The sequence below is a fragment of the Dermacentor silvarum genome, chromosome 1 (genome assembly GCF_013339745.2).
Source record: "Dermacentor silvarum isolate Dsil-2018 chromosome 1, BIME_Dsil_1.4, whole genome shotgun sequence".
In the NCBI taxonomy this organism is placed as follows: Eukaryota; Metazoa; Arthropoda; class Arachnida; order Ixodida; family Ixodidae; genus Dermacentor; species Dermacentor silvarum.
In genome coordinates this window covers 346,797,665-346,817,604 of record NC_051154.1, presented here as the reverse complement: position 1 = coordinate 346,817,604, position 19,940 = coordinate 346,797,665, and the positions used below count along the sequence as shown (strand labels likewise).

Below are 19,940 nucleotides of genomic sequence, written 5' to 3'. Positions count from 1 at the left end.
TTGACCGAAAAAATTATGCTTCAACGCTTTATGTTCATGTATAAAAAAATCAAGGCATTTCCTCAACCAGCAAACAGCAAACAATTATTCTTCTCGAGACATGGCAGCTGTAGAGGCTTCATTTTTCCATTCATGCTCTACTAATGAAGCTCACAGCCACAAGTTCTCCCCAGATAGTGAGCTTTCCTAGTGCAATAAGAAGTAAACACGAGCCCTGGCTAAGCCAGCACCAGCTCTTTCTCCACTTTCTATCAGCGCTCAAGTGAAGGCTATGCTTCCTACATTTGAAAGGCTGACAAGCGAAAGCTGTTGTCTTGCTGTATTCAGGGCAAACCCCAAAATGTGGCCGAGCCTCTGAACAGCAAGACTTTGTTGTGTTGCCCCAAAACAAGGTTTGCTTCATGCACACTCTTGTAGAGATGGTTACTTCTATAGCCATACTGTGGTTTAACAAAGGCCACAAAGGCATTGAGGAGGTTCTACTGGAGTTGGCCGTCCTCACAACTCGGGAGTTGATGGCTCTGAGCAACCAGAGAGACCAGTGGAGAATCAAAAACAATCTCTGGAACACAGACAGCAGAAGCTAAATCTTGTACTTGAAGTATAGCAAACGAAGTCCTGCTCGAGGAAAAAGCTTGGAAGGGTTCCAAGGGTACTACATTAAGTGCAGCAGGAAAATTTTTAAGTTTTATGCTCCTTTCTGCAAACACCAGTGTGCACTATAGCCAAATTTCATGCAAATTGATCATCTACAACAGTAATAAGCGCATTTAGCAACTTTAAACTTTGTTTTACCCTTTTCTAAATCTTGCGCTGTTTTTACTACTTGCATGCAAAAATTCTTGTACTTAATATGACTTATTATGAAATAAATTTTGCATGCACATGCACAAGGATGTGTAAAATGCAAGTACCTAGGCTATTAGACAATTTGCAGCAATTTTTGTCATGAACATTTTAGGAAACCAACCATCAATGTTCTCGTTAACTATAGTCTAGATAAAAATAATTCTCTAAATAATAAAGCCAAAGAAAATTTTTTAACTTATGTGCATTTATTTGTTTATAAGAAACAATACATGCTATCTTATAATACTGTCCTAGCCTGGTTTTAAGCCCAAACCTTTCACAAGAGAGACTACTTTTTCAGCTTCCAAGGGGCACAGAAAAATAACCAGATAAGGTATTGAGAAACTAAAATCATATTCGAAAATATGAGAATAAACTCTATAGTGTGCATAAATTACAGTCAATCACATTTATAAATTTAAAAATTTTTCTGAGGCCTTAAAGCATTTTCACAGATCGCTTTTCTGTTTTTTAAGCTTCTCTGCCTCTGTGTGTGGCCCCAGTTCACATTCTTATCAGACTAATTTGTACATGAAACACTTGTATCAGAGAAGCCTCGATTTAATTATGACTGCGACCTTCATGTCGTGGGTGAAATTACTGTATACTTACAATGCTCGCCTAAATGGTAGGAAAAATTTTTAACTGTAGTTGATAAACTGTCCTTGTTAAAGAACACCTTTTTTTGTGGTGCAGCTTTCAGAGCAGTACGACTTCATCTGCTCTTATTTGCGCAAGCAACCTTCCCTGAATGCCGTGTCCTCACACAAGGTGGTGTCTGGGCCCTCTTATCACACTGTTTTATCATTTATCGTCTTTGGGCATGGCCAACAAGAGTCCACAATTTTCCCGATTTGAAGTAGGACTTTACTCACTAGTACTGCCTCGTCTTGTCAGAAGGTATTCTAATTTGTACTTTTAAGGTCACCTCCACATGCTGCATTTGGATCCAGTCTGGTGGAAACTGTCTCTAGAGTTACACTCAAACAAAAAATCACACCAAAACATCTCTGCAGGTTGCATAAATTCATAAAATTGTGCTAGTTCATGACTGTCCCCGGCAGCTTGGTACTGAAGTTGGAACCAAACTAGGAATCCAAAAACAGATGGGGAGGCCACACAGATATCTCAGGTGAAAAAATTTGGTAGCCAATGAACTCCGCTCATTCGAAATACTTTTTTTGTTGTTGTTGAACGAGAAGAAAGGGAACCGAGGGGCCCGATTTTTATTAATCATATCGTAAGAAGCCAAGAAACAAAGACACCAAGGACAACATAGGGGAAATTATTTGTACTTGCTAATTGAATTAAAGAAATGAAAATGGATGAAAAAGCAACTGGCCGCAGGTGGGCAACGAACCCACGTCTTCGCATTAAGCATGCGATGCTCTCACCATTGAGCTACCGTGGCGCCGCTTTCCCATTCACTTTCTGGGTATTTATGTTTTTACTACTAGAACTAACCCTGGGAGTGTTAGCCAGCGCCACCACTCACAAACCTAGGCGGCGGATGAACATCCTTTCTGCCATAGGCGTCAGGAGTATGTGATCTTTTTGGGTGAAGGCAACTGGTAAATAAACGCACACACATAAATATCCCAGAAAGTGGATGGGAAAACGGCACTGCGGTAGCTCAAAAGTAAGAGCATCGCACGCATAATACGAAGATGTGGGATCGTTCCCCACCTGCGGCCAGTTGCTTTTTCATCCATTTTCATTTCCATTAATTTATCATTTGTTTAATTCAATTAGTAAGTACAATTAGTAAGTAGTATATATATCGTAATACACGCCTGAAAAATTAAATCTGTTGCATTAAAACCAAACCTACCATTGCATCTCGCTGCGTTTTGTAATACAACGTGACCAAAAAGGCAGCCGCACAATGCTACAAGTGAAGGTAGGGAACCCCACTTTCTTGACGGCCACATCTTCGGACACAACACAATGTGTGGGGCAATAAAATGCTTCTAATCGCATCTTCCCTAACATAAAAATGATCCTTGTGTATTACTCCTTGATAGAAGAAATATCACAATGGAATAAACAAACGTACTTCGTGACACATTGGAAGAAAGTTCAGGTAGATACCAAGTCGAGTACCTCGAGGAGGACACTATCTTTCACTCGCTTCGCTGATGTACAGTGAAGCTTGAGTACGGGTAGTGCCACCTCTTAGGTATATTTTGAAATGTTGAAGTGGCGCGAAAAACAAAAGTAGCATTTCAAAGTTTGGCGACACGCACAAGATTCACAGCATTATTTTACATTATGGCAATATTTCTTGCCATTGGGAAACAAACGGTTAATTGCGAAGATTTCTTTGAGAAACTTCTACTGGGTGTCCTTTGTAGCTTCCTGCTACAGTCGGGTGGATGACAATTTTCCCTTTCATGAACGTTCCTGCACCTTGTGGGCTTCCAAAGAACTCATTTGCTATAAAAGGGAACCTTTTACTTCTTTGTGTTCACAAACATGCAATACAAGTCAAAACTGAATAGCCGAATGATGCCTGACACAGGCAACCCTTGAAGAGATCACCTCAAAACACTAATACTATGACTACATTGCACGTGACCAAAATAAACACGACTGCTTACAGACTTCTGTTACACACCCAAATGCAGCTGCTAGAATTGAGAATTATTGCTACAGCTATCAAACAGACCTATATCATGCAACACATAGGGAGTGCTGTCCCCATAAGACTTGTAACCTTTTCCTTCCGCGATTTCAAATGGTTAGAAAAGAAACACTGAAATAATTCACTTCAAAATGTCAACTTTCATGTATGTAGTCTCTTTTCTTTTAAATCCAACATATAAAGATATATAAAGTTCATTTCAATAAAAAATTCCTCTGCAGATGTATGCCAATCTGAGCAACTGATGCATCAAAGACAGCACACGGTGTCAAGCAAGTTCTCACACCCTTTGGAAGCATCAAGGGTTTAACTGTTGGCCTTTCTTCGTAATGTTTCATCACCAATGCCGCCTGCACCTTCACACCAACACCCTGGTCATACGGCCACTTCAGGGCTTGCTTGCATGTGTTGCTGGCTGCTTTTTACCAACAGTCGTACAAGCTCTCAGCTGACCTCCAACGTGGAGCCAGTAATACATGACGTCAAAATAAAAAATTACACATTACTGGTTAAAGAAACTACACAATGAATGCATTGTCTATTCATGTGAGGTGTACGCGAGGTAACCTTGATTTTATAGTCAATGATAATCACATTTCAAAGCAAAAATTTTTACCGAGTCATCATGCCTCAAGGAACGCTTTCTTTTCTTTTAGCTGTGCAACAGTTGCAGATTTCACATACATGCCAAACAGTTTTAGTAATTTGTTTTGTGCTCAATTCGGCAAATGTAAGTTCGTCATTATCATATAATCATCAACAGCTGAATATGCTAACAAGCTACAGGACTACTGGAGCATGCATAGAGGATAAACCTATGCAAGCTGTAGCTTCAAGCGCTTGTCAACTCCTCTGGCAATACTTAGCCAGCCTTGGAAGCCAGTGTTATCTAATGAGAGTTTTCTGTGGCACGTGTTTTTTATCACTGCACAAAGGGATGGATTACTGAGCATACACTGGAAACTGGGGTTCCTCTATCTTTCGTTCCTCGATAAGGATGTGCCATTTTTAGAGGCCATCTGCTGAATAATTATGTTGAGTTGTATGCACCATTAAAGGCGAAATACAAGAAAATTTTTGACCGGGTAAGAAGCTTAGTTTTACATGGTGTGGACATAGAGAAGCCTCTGTACAAATTGTTATGCTTAGAGTATGAGTAAATTTTGTCATGAAAAAGCTCGCAAAAATAGACAACTTTGACAACAAAACTGAAAAAAAAAAAAAAAAATTGAACCATGCCACCCCCTCGCTGGAAATGACACAAATCCCAGAACGTTAAGAACCAGCTTGGCTCCTCGGTGTGACCCCCAGATTAGGCAGCACCCACGGAGTGCTGAATATCCCAGAAGTCATGGTCTGGGATTTGCGTCTATGCACTAACCAGCACGCACACGCATTATCTGCTTAGGTGGTACTTAAATGCTCTTCATAAGAAAATTATAATCTGAAAAACATTTTTAAACGGGTAAAATTTTAAAGAAATGCTGCAGTTGGTCTTTACAACATCCTCCCCTTTGCAAACACCCTTCACAGCGCTTTCCATGTTTCAATTACTAGCCCCAGAGGCACCAGTATGCAGTTAGTCTACTTCTCTAGCATAGGTGAACAGTTATCTCCATTTTGTGCTAGCACATAACCACCCTTACTTTCTGCAAGAATTAAGTTGTATTCACTTCCTTTGCTCTATCATCGTAATGTTCAAGACAATTGTTGCAGTGCCCTCTCACTTCTTGCTGACTTACCTGTGGCCCAATCAAGTGAGTCCCCAAATTCCTCTCGCTCCAAAATGTTGATAAATCAATGTTTGAAAGATATAAACCTGCTTTTTCTATAACTTGGCCTCCTTTTTATATACAGGGTGGTTCACAAAATGCATCAGAAACTTTTTCTTTAAATAGGAAAGATGACATAAGTTATTTCCTCCAGGTTGCTTTTACAATGAAGTCATACATTTGAAAATGACCCAATGTATTAATTAGACAAGTAATTATGCAAATTAGACCAATTAAATATTGCCCACAAAGTTCAAAGCACTTATGAAATTTGTATAACATTTCACACACCTCTTTTCTAGAACATTATTTCTTTGGCATTGTGGGTAAGGATATTATCGTCTGCTGATCGTCTGCAACTCCTTCAGAATTACATGGTCGTCAGCCTACGATCGCGATCAAGACAATCGTGATAAAGGATCGCGATTGTCTGTATCTGGATCGAGCAAGAACAGCACTTGATCTGGATCGGGCTCAATCCTAATCGGGCCCGATCCTGATTGAAAGTGACCGCGTGACACCGGTATAAGCCCGCAGCCAGAGGTGACAATGTGAAAGTGGTATGCAGCTGGTTCGAACCGGGACCAACAGAGTGTGAGTTGGTCTCAGTTGGAAGCCAGTGCTCTGCAGTGATGTTCAAAAAGTCTACACGGCAACCAGTTTTTCTGTTGTAAAGCTCAACCGAAGAAACCCAATAGCGCATGTCGCATGTTGGTAAGTACTACAACAGAACCCGACGGCTCGATGCTAACTGGCAGTTAATATTTGGCACACTGCAGTCCAATCGCGCGCCGTGCACAACCAGCCGATATGATTAAGCTCACAGATATCATTTTGGGTTGAAGCGAGGGCCGTACATATGCCACCAAACGGACTAGTCAAGATCATGGCCGGAGCACTGAGAATGACTTGAACCCGGCCTTTGCAAGAAACGCCGGGACTCTAATCCACGCAGCAAAAAGCACGCGATCTTAAGAAAAAGGCCGGACTAGACGGATCCCTAACGCGGTCCCGGTTACGTTGGCCAACCCTACTACACACATTAACAGACGCACCGACAAACAGGTTATACGGGCGCGCGATGATCACGCACACGCATCAGCTTCTCTGATCCTCATCGCAAAAAATACAAGTTTTGACAGCGAGAAAGCGACTGCAAAGCGCAATACCCCAGCTGGTGCGACTACGGAGGATGCCTGCAGATCTCGACTCCCGATGAGAGGCAGGGGGGAGTCCAGACGACTGCGCCGATGCCTTTCGGACCTCGTCAGCGACGCTCAGCACCTCCCAGGCGCCATGCGAGGGATCCTGCGAGGTCCTGGCTGGTTTTCGGCGCTGCAAAAGCCCCGCACGAGCCACGAGACTGTCTCGTCTTTGTCGATGCTCGCGTCGCGAGGGCCTCCACTGCTTTCAGTCGCAGCTGGTTAGCTCCACCACCAACCACAACACCAACCTCCAACACCAGTGTGGCCTGCCGCGCTGTGATCTGCCACGCTAAAAAACAAAACAAAAAATCAAGTCCGCATTTGCAGATTTCACGCGTCCTTGCAGGCCAAATTTTATGTCGTCTCAAGTGTCCAGCAGCTATAAATTCGAAAGCTCTATCAGTTTTTTTTTTTACGTTCTGAAAGAGAACTTTCGTCTCGAGTAGCAGACGACCGTCACGGAGTTTGACTCGCGTCACTGCATTCGAGCACAAATAACGTTTTATGGCGACCCATAGAGACGTAAACTGCAACAAATAAAACCTAAATATTCAGCTTCGACGGTGAAAATTCAGTAAAAATAAGAACGAAGTGGAATGCGCTTCGACGCGGACGGAAGTCAGAAACTGGATTGCCCATATGCGTCGTAATAAATTGGAGCGTTATTGCGTCGTCTGCATGGAGCGCGCGGGGACTCTGCCGGTTTTCGCCGCGTATGTTGTTTAGTTCATGCTAGGACTTCAATTGCTATTCGTAGAATTATGTCGATTCCAGATTTATTAGCATGTTCATCATAAGCACTGAACGATCGAGGTGCGATGTTTTAGGAACGTACAGCATATTGCGTAGTGTCTTCAGAAGGAGTGCATCCATTTCCAGTAGCACCACTTAAAGCAGCGACAAGCAAAAACACAGGACATGTGCTGTGTTATTTTGCTTCTCCCTATCGTAAGTTGAAGATGGGTCTTCAGAGTGATCATGTCAATTGCGGTGATCGCCTGTACTGAAACGTGCGTCTAAATAGCCATTCACATTTAGCGGTAACGAAGAAACCATAAGCTCAGTTGCAGCTGACTCAATTGCAGCGAATTCGCGAACGTATCGCCTACAGCTCGATAGTTCGGCGTTTTTCTCAAATGCATGTACTAGACCAGTTCTGTACATCTTGGCTCCTGAATAATTAACTTCAGTTAATCGGCTGCCCTGCAAGAGTGTTTTCCAACCAAGAACTATTGTTCACAGACTGCATTTCTCCCTCTAAGTGTAGTCCTCACTGCCCTTCCAGGAAGGAACTGCGAGCACTAAGGCTTTTCAAAAATTGGTGCTATAATTCCACGTCCTCATAGTTACACCACACCCATCACCGGGGAATGTATATGCTGCCATTCAATGAGCTTCACCACCGCCAAACTCTAGCAAAGTAGAGGCGTGGGCAAGGTTCGGCGGTGGTAAAGGCGAAGCTGTTCAATGGAAACAATACTTTGTTCTGCTAGCATATGGTCCAGATTATTTGGTTGGAAAACACCTTTCTCAGGCATGCACGGCAACATTTTTTGTAAATGGCCAATTGGCTTGGCTTGTGTTTCGAGGCATACAACTATAAACTTTCTTATTTAGCTGGGAGACAGTAAGTGATACATGGCTGGCTGGCCATGTATCATTAGAACATGGACTCCTCGCTACATACATCTCTAGGCAAGTAGCTAATCCACGTGATTTTTTAATGCTGTGGAACGCTGCCTGTCCAATTCCGGCCGACCGGCTAATCCCCCGACCAAGAAATCGTGCTCCGATACCCTACGTTCCTGGGATAAGCGAAACCTTGTCTCGCGTTCTGCGCAGTTATGACATTGGAGGTGGCACACGTGCCTGTGTGTAAGCTGATGCACGCACTCGTGGGTGGTAAGGACAGGCTTCCGAGAGAATCATTTCCTGGCGTAGTCTACAAGATACTCTGCGCAGATTGCGACTACGCATACATCTGTGAATCGGGCAACTTTAGACAGAGACTGAGGCAGCATCAGAACGATGTCGAGAAGAAACAAACAGTTTCAAATGCCCTTGCCAAGCACACGGATGCAACGGGCCACAAGATTGATTGGGAAAACTCAAGAATTATCGGCCAAGAAAGCAACTTGAAATCGCAGATCTAGATTCGTTGGAGATACAGAAAATACATCACACGCTCAATCGAATTGAGGGAAACCTCCCCCTGTTGTAGACGCACTGCTTACGTCACGTGCTGAAGAATACAGAAGCTTCCATGAACTTTCCTTCACCCCATTGTGAACAAGGCTTCCGTAGCGACGCCGAAACGTCTTTAATTCATTTTTTAGCATTTTCTTTAGGTCAATGTCTGTCGTTTTGTTGTTTCATGTTTCCTCCCGACCAGACGGGCTTCTGTCAAACCCTCGACTTGTAGATTCAGTGTGCTTGTGGCTGAACGTCTTATGAGACAAAATAAACGTTAGACTTTTTTTTTTTTTTTCACCACCATGGTGGTTTAGTAGTTATGGTCTTCTGCTCAAGCACAACAATTTACAGCTTTGATTCACAAACACGGCAGCCTCAATCCAATGGATAAAAATGCAATGGCACCCCAAAAACCTTTGAATGGTCAAATTTAACTTGGAGTAAACACTATCTCCCAAAGTCCAATTAAGCTTGCATGAATTTATGTCTGCAAAATGTATCTATTTTTTAGCACCACAGCAACTGAATTGGGGTACCAGTGTTTGTGCCAGATTGCTAGACAAAATGTGTGATTTGCATTCCTTAACAGTGACCCCAGGCTGCACTATTACGTAATCACTCTAGCTGTAGCAAAAATTTCCTCAACAACAATTACCAACAGCTTAAATTTGTGCACAAGAAAATTACAAAAAAAATCCATACTAAAGCACAGTCAGGATAACATAACGATTTTCTATTACAATTATTTTCCTTTTCACGTTTTGTCAGCAGTCTGAGCAGTGGTCTGCTTATGTTATCAGCAGGACCGGGATCCACCGGTTGTGAGCGGGATGGATGATAAGAAAGGTATAGAATCAAACGAAAGTAATTGTTAAATATACCGGCCCATCTCACAGGACACTATAAGTGCAAACTATCAACTGTTTACTTTTCGAGAAAACTGGGAATAGACAGGTGGCAGCATCACACATACAATAACGCATTACAGGGTCTACCAATGCTGTCGATTGTCACTGTTTAATGTAATCTCCTGTTTGCTTAGAGATATGGAAGCCGTGCTGATACATGTGCCATGAGGAGCAACCGTAATGGCATGCTTCGATTGTCTTGTGTTTGCACATGCTCCAGAGTGTTTTTTTCAAAATTTTTATCACACAAGTTTCTTTTATCACACAAAATTTTATCACACAACCAACTGGTCCGCTGCCAAGTTTTCCATAATTAAACCCATAGGAGAAGAGCAAGGTCAGTACACGTACATAAGCTAACTGCTGACTTTAGAAATATCTGGGCCTATTGTGTTGAGCAATAACGTTGCAGAATGCGCAAACACCGACTGGCAAATAATTTTTTTTTTATGTGAATTGTTTCATGAAATGCATATCTCCATACAGCAGCACACTTCTCTTGGAACTAAATGTGATAAATTGCAGGCAGCCAAATACTGCAATGTTCCATGAAGTTGAGATATACAGGCAATCACCACGGTGAAATCGTGGGAACACACCTATTGATAGCTTTCACATGACGTCACGCACCCACCTTATCACTGTGTCGGTGCACCAACATGGCGACTACGAGCACTTCAGTCCAATCCATCTTATTGACAGCTTTCACGTGACATTACGGACCCAGCTTATCGTGTCGGTGCACCAACATGGCAGCTACAATGATGTCAGTGCAAGCCATCTATAGAGTGGCAAGACTGCTTTGGTGTAGCGATTAACGTAAGTTCACTGCTAATAGAATGCTTGCTGACATGATTTTTTTCCATTTTTCCCCACACACAAAAGATGAGCAGCATGCACTAGAAGAGAATGAGTGCAGTATATTATAGAGTGTACATTATCAGTTACCGAAGTTCACAGTTTTGCTACTGTGTCATTGACCGTCACTGCCCCCTGACAATATAAGTGAACTATGGCTTTTAATCTTTTCATAGTTTGCTTTTACTTATTTATTTTACCTCATTGTACATTACGTAAATAGTTTCCTTCACCTAGCTTCTCTCCCTGTTCCTTTCCTCCCCCCTCAAGCCCACCCCCACTGGTGACCACTAAAGTGTCAGTAGATGTAGCATAGAGTTGTGAATTCTTGGAAATTTGGAAAAATGGCTTCACTCGTTGTGAGTTCTCAAACTCTTGCTTCTGCCGAATGCTCAACGTCACGAGAAAACTCTCTCACCTCCGAAACTTCGCCATGACATTCGACGGCGCGGCTGTATTTTACGACTCCGGTCACCGTGCCGGAGTGACTGCACGTCGAACATCATGGCTGCTGTATCACACGTACGGCAAACGTTGCGCCAGAAACTGCTATATTTCTCTCAAATAGGAGCGCAAAGTTCAAGTGCTTTAGCGGAAGATACCGCAGGTTAACCAGAGGACGAAAACTAATTAGATTGGCTCTTAGCGCAGTGGACGCGCCGATAAACTGATGTCGTCGGTATTTCGCCTCACTACGAAGGCTGCGAAACACCCTCAACTTAATTGTGCAGTACTGTACGTCTGGGAACTCCCTAAACGTCGAAAACACTTGCGGCACATGCGCGACTACGTAGACAACTAGAAGAAAAATAAAGAATAACGAGTAACGACGATCACTTACTGTTGCACGCCATTGCTTCCTTCAGTTTTTAGGGTTTTTCTTCCGCACTAGCATTTCCAAGTATAAAGCCCAAGGAGGTTATACATTTTTTTAACGTCCTTGATAAAGCCAGCGTGAAATTAAAAAAAAAAAAACGGCAAGCTGGAACACGGAGACATGTGAGGAACGACACACGTATCGAAGATGGTCACAACAGAGGAATTAAAGTTCGTAACCACGTTGGAAGGATCCGAAAGTTTGCGTAGAGCGTTGTTCCCGCCGTAAAGAATTCCCGCTCTGTTAGCCCCGGCTCGGCTTGGCTCAGCTAGAGTGACCTATAATTATACACTCTAGCTCAGCCTAGCTGCTGGCTGAATCAATGCGCAGTGAAAAAATTATAAAAAAAACTGGATGTAAACATCAATTACCGTTTGTAATCATAAATAATGTAAATGTATATGCTCGGTTAACTAGCTTATAAGGCGTAAAATGTTTATGGTGGCTTTAAATTGTTTGTTGTTTAAATCGTCTCACTTAAAAAAAATTGCCGTGAAAATAAAGCACTTCATTATGCAATTGTTATTGTCACGGTCGGTTGCTATTTGGCTGTTTCACGTTAAGTTGCGCGTCGATGAAAAGTACCCAAAGTGCCAGCGTGTGTTATGTTGTGTGTGTCAGCTGTAGTGATGTAGCGCAGTAGTGTAAACGTCTGCATTCCGCCTTGCATTGCACCTGGGGCGACAATCGTCGCGAGCAGGGCGGTGTTGCGAAAAGAACGACCATGGCCGTCGAACAAATTCCCGAGGACGTGGAAGCGGCCGGCGGCGGTGACAAAAGCTCGAGCAGCAACCCGCTCAGTCGCAAACTCAACAAACTGCTCGAGGCTCGACTGGAAAATGACCGTGAGACCCTTGAGGCCCTGCGGTCCCTGTCCGAGTTCTTCACGGACAACAACATTCGCACACGCCGGCGCTTGCGAGGCGATCTTGAGAAGCGGAGCTTGGCCATCAACGAGGAATTCGTCCAGTCTTTCAGCGACCTTAAGGCACGGCTTTCACTCAGATGAATTTTGCGATCACGATCCCCACCTCAACTTCACCACAGCCACCTTGGAGTGCGGTGGGTGGGAGGGTGATTTCAGGTTGCGCAAGGCAGGTATTTTCAGAGGGACGTCGTGACGTAAGGATGATGAGCGATTTGCGTGCCGGATTTTCTTTTGCTTTTTTTTTTTTTTCCGAGAGTGATCTTGTGGACCAGTTCGTAACTCACGTCAGTGTGCTTAAAGCACGAACACACAGGAGGACAAACATACGATACGACGCGCCCGGCGCGCTGCGTGTCGCGTTGTGGTGCCCTTCTGTGCGCTCGGTGTCTCTGCACTTGCTACGCATATGGGGCGTGTACGGACGCCAATTTCTGCGCACGCCACACGAAGTAATTACGTTTGTATTTTGAAGGGGCCCAGAGGTATTATCAGAAATGAGTAAGAACGGCCATGAAAAGGGGTATTAAAGTGAACAGAGAAAACTCGGCTGCTGCGCCACACAGTTGAAGTTTCTTATGCTGAGCGCTGGTTCTTATTGCATAGTGAAAACACACCTACTTAAAAATGAGAGATGTTAAATCACGCATAAAATATATAAATATTAGGGTGCAGTAACGGAGGTTGTCGTCGTCTTCTTGTTACCGTTCTGCCAAATATTGATAAGTAAATGGCACAGCACTTGTGGTGAGATGGGTTCTTTGTATAAACATGCCTAACTAATGTAATTCATTATGTGGCCTTGTTCCAAAGTAAACAAAGCAAACAACGAAGTGAGCATGAGAATGTTTTGATTTTATCTGTGTTTGTCTTTACACTTATAAGTAGTAAATTGAAGCTAAGCACTAAGTTGACATTTAGAGAAATAAATGGAGCTGGGCAGGCCATGTTATGCGTAGGGCAGATAACCGGTGGACCATTAGAGTTATAGAATGGGTACCAAGGGAAGGGAAGCACAATCGAGGACAGCAGAGATGAAATTTGGAAATTTGCAGGCGTAAGTTGGAATAAGCTAGTGCAAGAAGGGGTTATTGGAGATGCCTTTGTTCTGTAGGCTGATGATGATGAAGCATTACGTAGATGGCCAGCAGACAATGCTGTGCACCCTGTTACGACCACACTGTTATTGAGCGTCAAGTCTGTTCTGGCAATTCCATTGAGAGTCGAACTGTGGTGATTGTTCCCTAAGCACTGGGAGAGGCTGTTTGTGATGCTTTTGTGCGGACATCATTATGCTGTGTAAAGCCTGAAGCACGTTCTTATAGCTCTTGTATCATTCAATATGGTCTACTGCATTACACATAGTTTTAAAAAAAAATCTTTGGCCAGTGATAGCAACTCCCCAATAGACATGCCTTATTGTGTATTGTACTCAATGCAAATGGTGCCAGTTGTGTATTCTGGCCTCCTAACTGAAGATGGTTTGAAAACATTGGATAATCAGCCTGATAATACGCAACCGAGGCCTTCAATCTGCACACACACATGCTCTTCTGCAGGGAGCATTGCTTTATCTTGTATGTTGTGCAGGATAATGTTAAGACGATAAGATACATATACAATGTGCTTGTTAGTGCTTGTCAATTTGTGTACTGCATAATCCCCAAGGCGTCTGTGGGGACTATTGTAGAGACACGTCACTGACTAGCACTGCCTGCGATGACCTGCCTTTGTCGGGCTGCATTCTCCACATTGATCCAGTTCAAACTTAAAAGAAGCAAGTATGTCATGTTGAACCAGACTTATGATTCTGCTTGTCTTCAACTGCAAGAACCTGATGACAGCCAGTCCTATTTTCGCTTTCATTGAAACACTGCCTTTTATCATCTGTGTTGATGGCAGTCTGTTGTTAATCGGTAATCATTTTAGGAAGTATGGACTATATGTTATGAAGAATGTACCGTTATATTGTGCCAGGTTCTGAAACACGGGCATCAAGTGACATGCGAGCTCCCCCGAGGCATCGCTTTGGTGGCCTCAAAAGGGGCCTTTTAAAAAATGCGAGAAGGTTGCGGCGATAGTCTCTCAGCTTAAGAAATCCAGAAGAAACACTGGGGCGAGATTGCTACAAGCATCTCGCCACTCAATTCTCACAGGCTTGCCCGAGGAAACCCCATGTCAGTCAGCCTTGCTTGCTTGACGCAAAGCTTGCCAACATCCGTATCTCGCAAATGTCCCTCGCGAGAACAAAGCCCCGGAGGGACTGAATCATCTGCAGGGCCTCCTGCGAGGATAACGTTGAGGCAGCCTGTCCTACCGCGTCATCGCTGCCGTCACTGTCACCGTCGCTATCCGATGCAAGCACGTTCGCGACAATGGCTTCATCGGTTAGAAGCATTTCCAAATCTATAGCAGGGGGCACATTCTTTTCACCAGCAATGTCGTACATTGCCGATGATCAGCGGGTGAATCAGCCATCTTCTGTTTCGGCAGCGAGTCAAACGAGGCTGCAAAATGGGTGAAACCCCTTATACTCACTTTGGCACTGCAGTGAGATGGCTGAACCAGACATGTACTTTAAAAGCAGGTGCTATTCAGCTAGGTGCCTGGAATATAGGTGGTGGAGTTAAGGTGGCCTGGCTCCTAAATGTCTTTGCTTTCCGTGTTGACAGTAGATTGCATGTGTATTACTTCAATAGCGCCCGTCATTTCTGCACACTTTCCAGTTTCAGTTTATACATAAACGAGACCATGTAAAGTACTGATAAGAGCGCATGAAAATTAATGGGATAAAAATTTTCTGGCATTATTCTTACATTCCAAAAGGCCTCAAAAAAATTTAAAACATAGAGCATCTACAAATGGAGTGACTTAAGCAATGTTTCTTGAGAGGTGTTACAGTTGCCTTCTCTTGTGTGCCATAACAAGTTTTCCTCCTGCTGTAGCAAGAACAGTTAAGTTTTGCAGCCTCTTGACGAGTAGTGGCTCTGATGTCAGGGAGATTAAAAAGCATCATCATGAATATTGGCATGTTCCACGTTCGCTGACTAACTACACTCGCCAAGCAATAAATTGTGTATTGCCAAAAATGCTAAATAGGTTTAATTTAACAGAGTTATTAATAAGAATTATTTCATGTAGGGACAATAAAAAAGATGTTTCTCTGATAACTTTTCATTGTAGTGTTCCACCCGTTGTGGTTTTTTTGTTAAAGACATTTGTATAAATTTCTCATTTTTTCCCCTGAGGCTTGCATATTTTTTGTAAACATTTATTTCGTCAATATACATCACTCTGTTCCGTGCTCTGTTTTGTTAGTCATTTTGTGAGTTTTTTTTTTTTTTTTTGTCACTGTTAATATATTTTAGAGGATGGAAGCACAGCTATGCAGGTACCTGTATAGCTGTGGATTTTTTTCCCACCTCCTCAGTTATGAGATTCTTAAGGGGTATTATGCATTCCAGTGTACCTACATATCTGGAATTAATAAATGAAGAAAGAAACCAACACTGTTCTGACAACCATCTCTTTTTCTACGCCTGCAGGCATCCATGAGTGCTCTGTCTGAGGACATTACAGCCATGGCCGAGGGGTGCGCAGGCATGGTAGAGCGCTTGCACTCTGTAAAGCGCGACACGCGCGATCTTCTTGCCCGCACGGGCCAGCTACGAGCTGAGGCACGGCGTTTGGAAGGGCGGCAGCAGGCAGCACAGGGCTTCCTAGCAGCATTTCAGCCTTCACCTGAGCAGGCAGCCCTGCTCCGGGGCACAGGAGGCCCCATCGGGCGGGACCAGCTGGACGAGCGATTCTTGGATGCGCTGGCCCAGAGTAGGCGCATGCATGACCACTGCAAGCTGCTGCTGCGAAGCAGCCGAGCCCAGGCCGGGCTGCAACTCATGGAGTCACTCGCCGCCCAGGTGAGTAGGAGTGCTACAGCTGGTGAGCACAGCAGAGCAGCAGTGCTGAAGAAAGACAGAAAACTGTTCTAGGTTGCAGCACTTTGATTGTGCATGCATTAGTTTTTTATGCATGTTACATTATTTGGCACTGCTACGTGCCACACGGAAGCCACAAATTAAACAAACAATTCTGTCGTCCTATTCGGGCTTTTCTGATCTCTTCTTTGCACATCATGATGCCAGCAGGGTCGTGCTTATGACATCACCAGTGCAAAAGCTCTCAACTGGTCAGTCAACGAAGGATGAGAGCGCCAATTTGATAAGAGCCAGCGGTGTGTTATGAAAGGATAGGGTGCTCGCCCATTGTGCACAACTGCTTCTTCCGTGAAGGTTTTATTCAGCCAGCGTTGCACGGGGGACAGTGGAGGAGCCTTTCTTCTGGGGTGATGTGACCCATAGCCTTCACGGCACTGCACAGAGCATGTGGAAGAGACAGCGCTTGTGTGGATGGTAACAAAGCTAGCAAAAAAGCACAGCAGCCACTTAGTCATTCGTCAAGTCGCTGTTACTTTGCTATTACAGCATCATTTCGAAAAATTATTACGCCTGTGCATTCATTGTAGGCCAGTGCACAGCTGCATTGATATAAAGTATTTTCGAACCCATTGTGGTTTGGGACACTTTAAAATCAAGCACCTTTTTTTTACTCAGGAATTTGCTGCACATGCATCGAGTGCAGTAGCACCTGCCAAAATTTCATACAGTAATGAATAGTTGACAATACCTACACAAGCTTTTTACGTAATGTGCTGACAATGTGTGTAACATGGAAACCAAAATGGCTCAACGCCCTCTTCTTGGTCATTGCAGCAAGAGGCGGCATATGAACGCCTGTATCGCTGGCTCCAGAACCGGTGCCGAGTTCTCGGCGCTGATGCTGCGGCCGAACCGGGTCCTCTGTTGGCTCGTGCCTTTGGGGCACTGCGCGAGCGCCCCCTGCTCTGGGGCTATGCGCTGGACGAGTATGCCAATGCACGGCGTGCCTGTGTTGTGCGGCACCTCATTGATGCTCTCACCCGCGGTACTGGTGGTGCGGGTGGAACTGGAGGCTCCAGGCCTCTCGAGTCCCTGGCAAAGGACCCACTCCGCTATGCTGGAGACATGCTGGCCTGGGCACACCAGTGTGCCGCATCTGAGCGGGAGCTCTTGGAGCAGCTGCTTGCACAGTGTGGCGGGCTGCGTGGAAGGTGAGAGGAGGGCTGGCTCTTGGGAATTTTGTCAAAAGTCGACAGTGATAAGACTTGACATGGCATAAGGAGGCTACAATATAGCTAAAAAGGAGGAGGGCTGTAAACAAAATGCTATGCTCAAACCAATGGAGGAAATTGACAGTCAACTTCAGTGTCAGTGTATTAAGCAAGTTGCCACATAACGATTGAGTATATAAGATTTATGTACTAATGTATAAAATTACCATAGCCTAACGACAACTCGGCGTTGCGTGCTGAAACCATTTGGATTTCTCAAGCCATGTAAGCATCCTTCAAGACAAATAAAGAGTGCTCTAACGGGATCATAATGCGTAATGATTCCACCCTAAGTTCATTGAATGAAGCCTGAACAAGTAAGACAGATGTGTCTTTGAGTTGATGGTTATGTAAGGACAGTATAATCTGAGACACTTTTAATCCATGCACTCTAGTGCAAGGTGACCTTTTTTCATGCCACATTTGCTAGCAGTGCTCCTTGCTGTTGCATCGTAACCTCTTTGAGACGACGTATCCCATGTGCCTGCTTAGCTCCATGCCTGCCATGTGCACAGTTCACATAATAAGCCTTCGAACCATCCTACAATAAATACATTTTTATCATCATCATGCACAGTTCACAGTTCCAAAAGATAAGGGTGCTGTCACTATTTCAAAGGGATGTTAAAAATGACAGTTTTCTTGTGTGTTCCTTAGCCACTCTCGATCAATCTGATCATTTCATTTGTTGAGGTCACTTCATCACTTATTCAAGAGTACATAAACTGCTTCAGTGATAGCCATTTTCCTTTAGTGTTTTGTGAACAAGGTTCCTGTACGGGCACCAAATTATCAATTTCGTAGTTTGTTGGTCAGGGACAAGATTTATAATTGTTGTACTGTTTGTGTGTGTGTGTGGGGGGGGGGGGGGGGGGTAGTATCACAGTTAAGGAATGTTAAGGTGTGCAGGGCTCAATTCATGAGCACATGGTTAACTGTACAATATGTACCATCTGCTCATGTTCACCAGAGCTGTTGGCGCAATTTACGATTGTGTGCTGTGAAAACAAGGTGCCTGTCTTTCGTCTGCGCCCACCTTAGTCTTGGTTTTTGCTCACAATTGCATTGATTCCAGATGAGTGGCACTCGCGCCAATGCAGGTGTCAGCGTGAACAGCTCATAAGTGATGTGTCAATGGTATCCACTTGAGTGCCAAGATTAAGCTAGCACGTGCGAAAACCACTACTCATGACGTTCACATTGTGGAAATGACCACAGGACAGGTACCTGATTTCTACAGAACACACCCATACCCTTGCTGATAGTGCAGGTGGTTGTTTATAGGCTATAGCGTCCAGCATTTTTGTTTAAGACTAAAAAACGCCAAAAAAGACTGCCGAATTGATTTTCGGAAATTCTGTTTTAACCGAAAAACGTTAGTGCTGCTAGACAATTTGGCATAGAAAAAACAAGAGGTAGAAGGTTATTTGTGAGAACTTGGTCATTTTAAAGTGTTATAGCATGGGAGTAGTGCTGATTTGGCACAAAATTGGTACTTATTTTAAATTATTAAGGCAGATGAACTATTTTATGCTTGTTGTAGGTATAAATTAGTTTCGTTCACACATTATATAATATTAACCTCTAAACACACCTGACTGTAGTCATCACGCCACTGTTTCACGTCATGGTGTCACTGCATTCACTGAATTGCTTGGCCGGTACATGCAACAATTGCCTACACAGCACAACAGCATTACCTCAAACCCACTATGCTTGCTTCTTTTTTTTCACTACAGTAAATTTGTGCCACCAAAAAAAAAAGATTGAAAGCCCACTGCTTCCATCACCGTAATGGGAAATACCCCTCAAATTGCTGAATAGAACCCTTAAACTTTCATACCAATAAACAGCAAAGATGAATGTACTATGTGAAAAAAGAGTCACTGAAGACACCAGCAAGCTTTCATTTGATGACCGTTTTCACTGAATATAGCTTAAAATTTTCCCTTTGGGTGAGCACCAACAAAAGTCTGCTCTATTTTGGAGAAATAACTGAAAATTCTGAACTCTGGTTATAAGCGGACAGCATGGACAGTACTGTTGGCCACATGCCCATGCTATTAAAAGATCTGTGCTCTGTATGTGGCGGTTTTAGTACTAGAATGGGCAAAGTTTCATTGGAGCTTAAAATATTAAGAGTGGGACAAAAAAAAAAAAAAGAACTCTGGGAGTCGTCTAAGTAGGTGTAAGCATTATGGCGCTTGCTCATATCCACGCAGCCCGGTGTCATTATCAGTGCTATGACACCTGATCCGGCCAGTACAAACGACGGCACTGCGGCAACACGAACTGGTGCGGACGGTGGCGTAAGGTGCATTGATAACACAAGCAAAGTACTGCAGGTGGCGGCGCCAGGTGCGCTGATGAGGTTCCGATCATCATAAGCTGTTATCGCTCTTTAGCGCCTTGTGCATCCACAACTAACCATTATGAACCGTGATAAAAGGACTTCGGCGGCGGCACAGACCGATCAAACGTACTTTGGCATGGCCGTGCGGGC

The 19,940-nt window shown here is 43.8% G+C and overlaps 2 protein-coding genes across 9 annotated transcripts in view; one reads left to right on the top strand and one right to left on the bottom strand.

Annotated features, from left to right (window-relative positions):
- The window catches only part of LOC119437396 (protein zer-1 homolog), a 166,690-nt gene extending 155,404 nt beyond the window's left edge, over positions 1 to 11,286 (bottom strand). For 3 of the 5 annotated variants that reach the window (XM_049660495.1, XM_049660496.1, XM_037704427.2), the window contains exon 1: positions 6,435 to 6,759. The gene's annotated coding sequence lies outside the window, so the exon portion shown is untranslated. Of the gene's footprint in view, positions 1 to 6,434; positions 6,760 to 11,270 lie in introns of those variants that run through there. The other 2 variants (XR_007465025.1, XR_007465026.1) reach the window with 1 other exon arrangement.
- A 536-nt stretch (positions 11,287 to 11,822) lies between these two features.
- Positions 11,823 to 19,940, top strand: part of LOC119437395 (conserved oligomeric Golgi complex subunit 6) — a 93,112-nt gene continuing 84,994 nt past the window's right edge. For all 4 annotated transcript variants that reach the window (XM_049660499.1, XM_049660497.1, XM_049660498.1 and 1 more), the window contains exons 1-3: positions 11,823 to 12,294; positions 15,777 to 16,148; positions 17,001 to 17,377. In XM_049660499.1, coding sequence (XP_049516456.1) covers positions 12,031 to 12,294; positions 15,777 to 16,148; positions 17,001 to 17,377 — 1,013 coding nt within the window. In that variant the 5' untranslated portion in view covers positions 11,823 to 12,030. The remainder of the gene's footprint in view (positions 12,295 to 15,776; positions 16,149 to 17,000; positions 17,378 to 19,940) is intronic.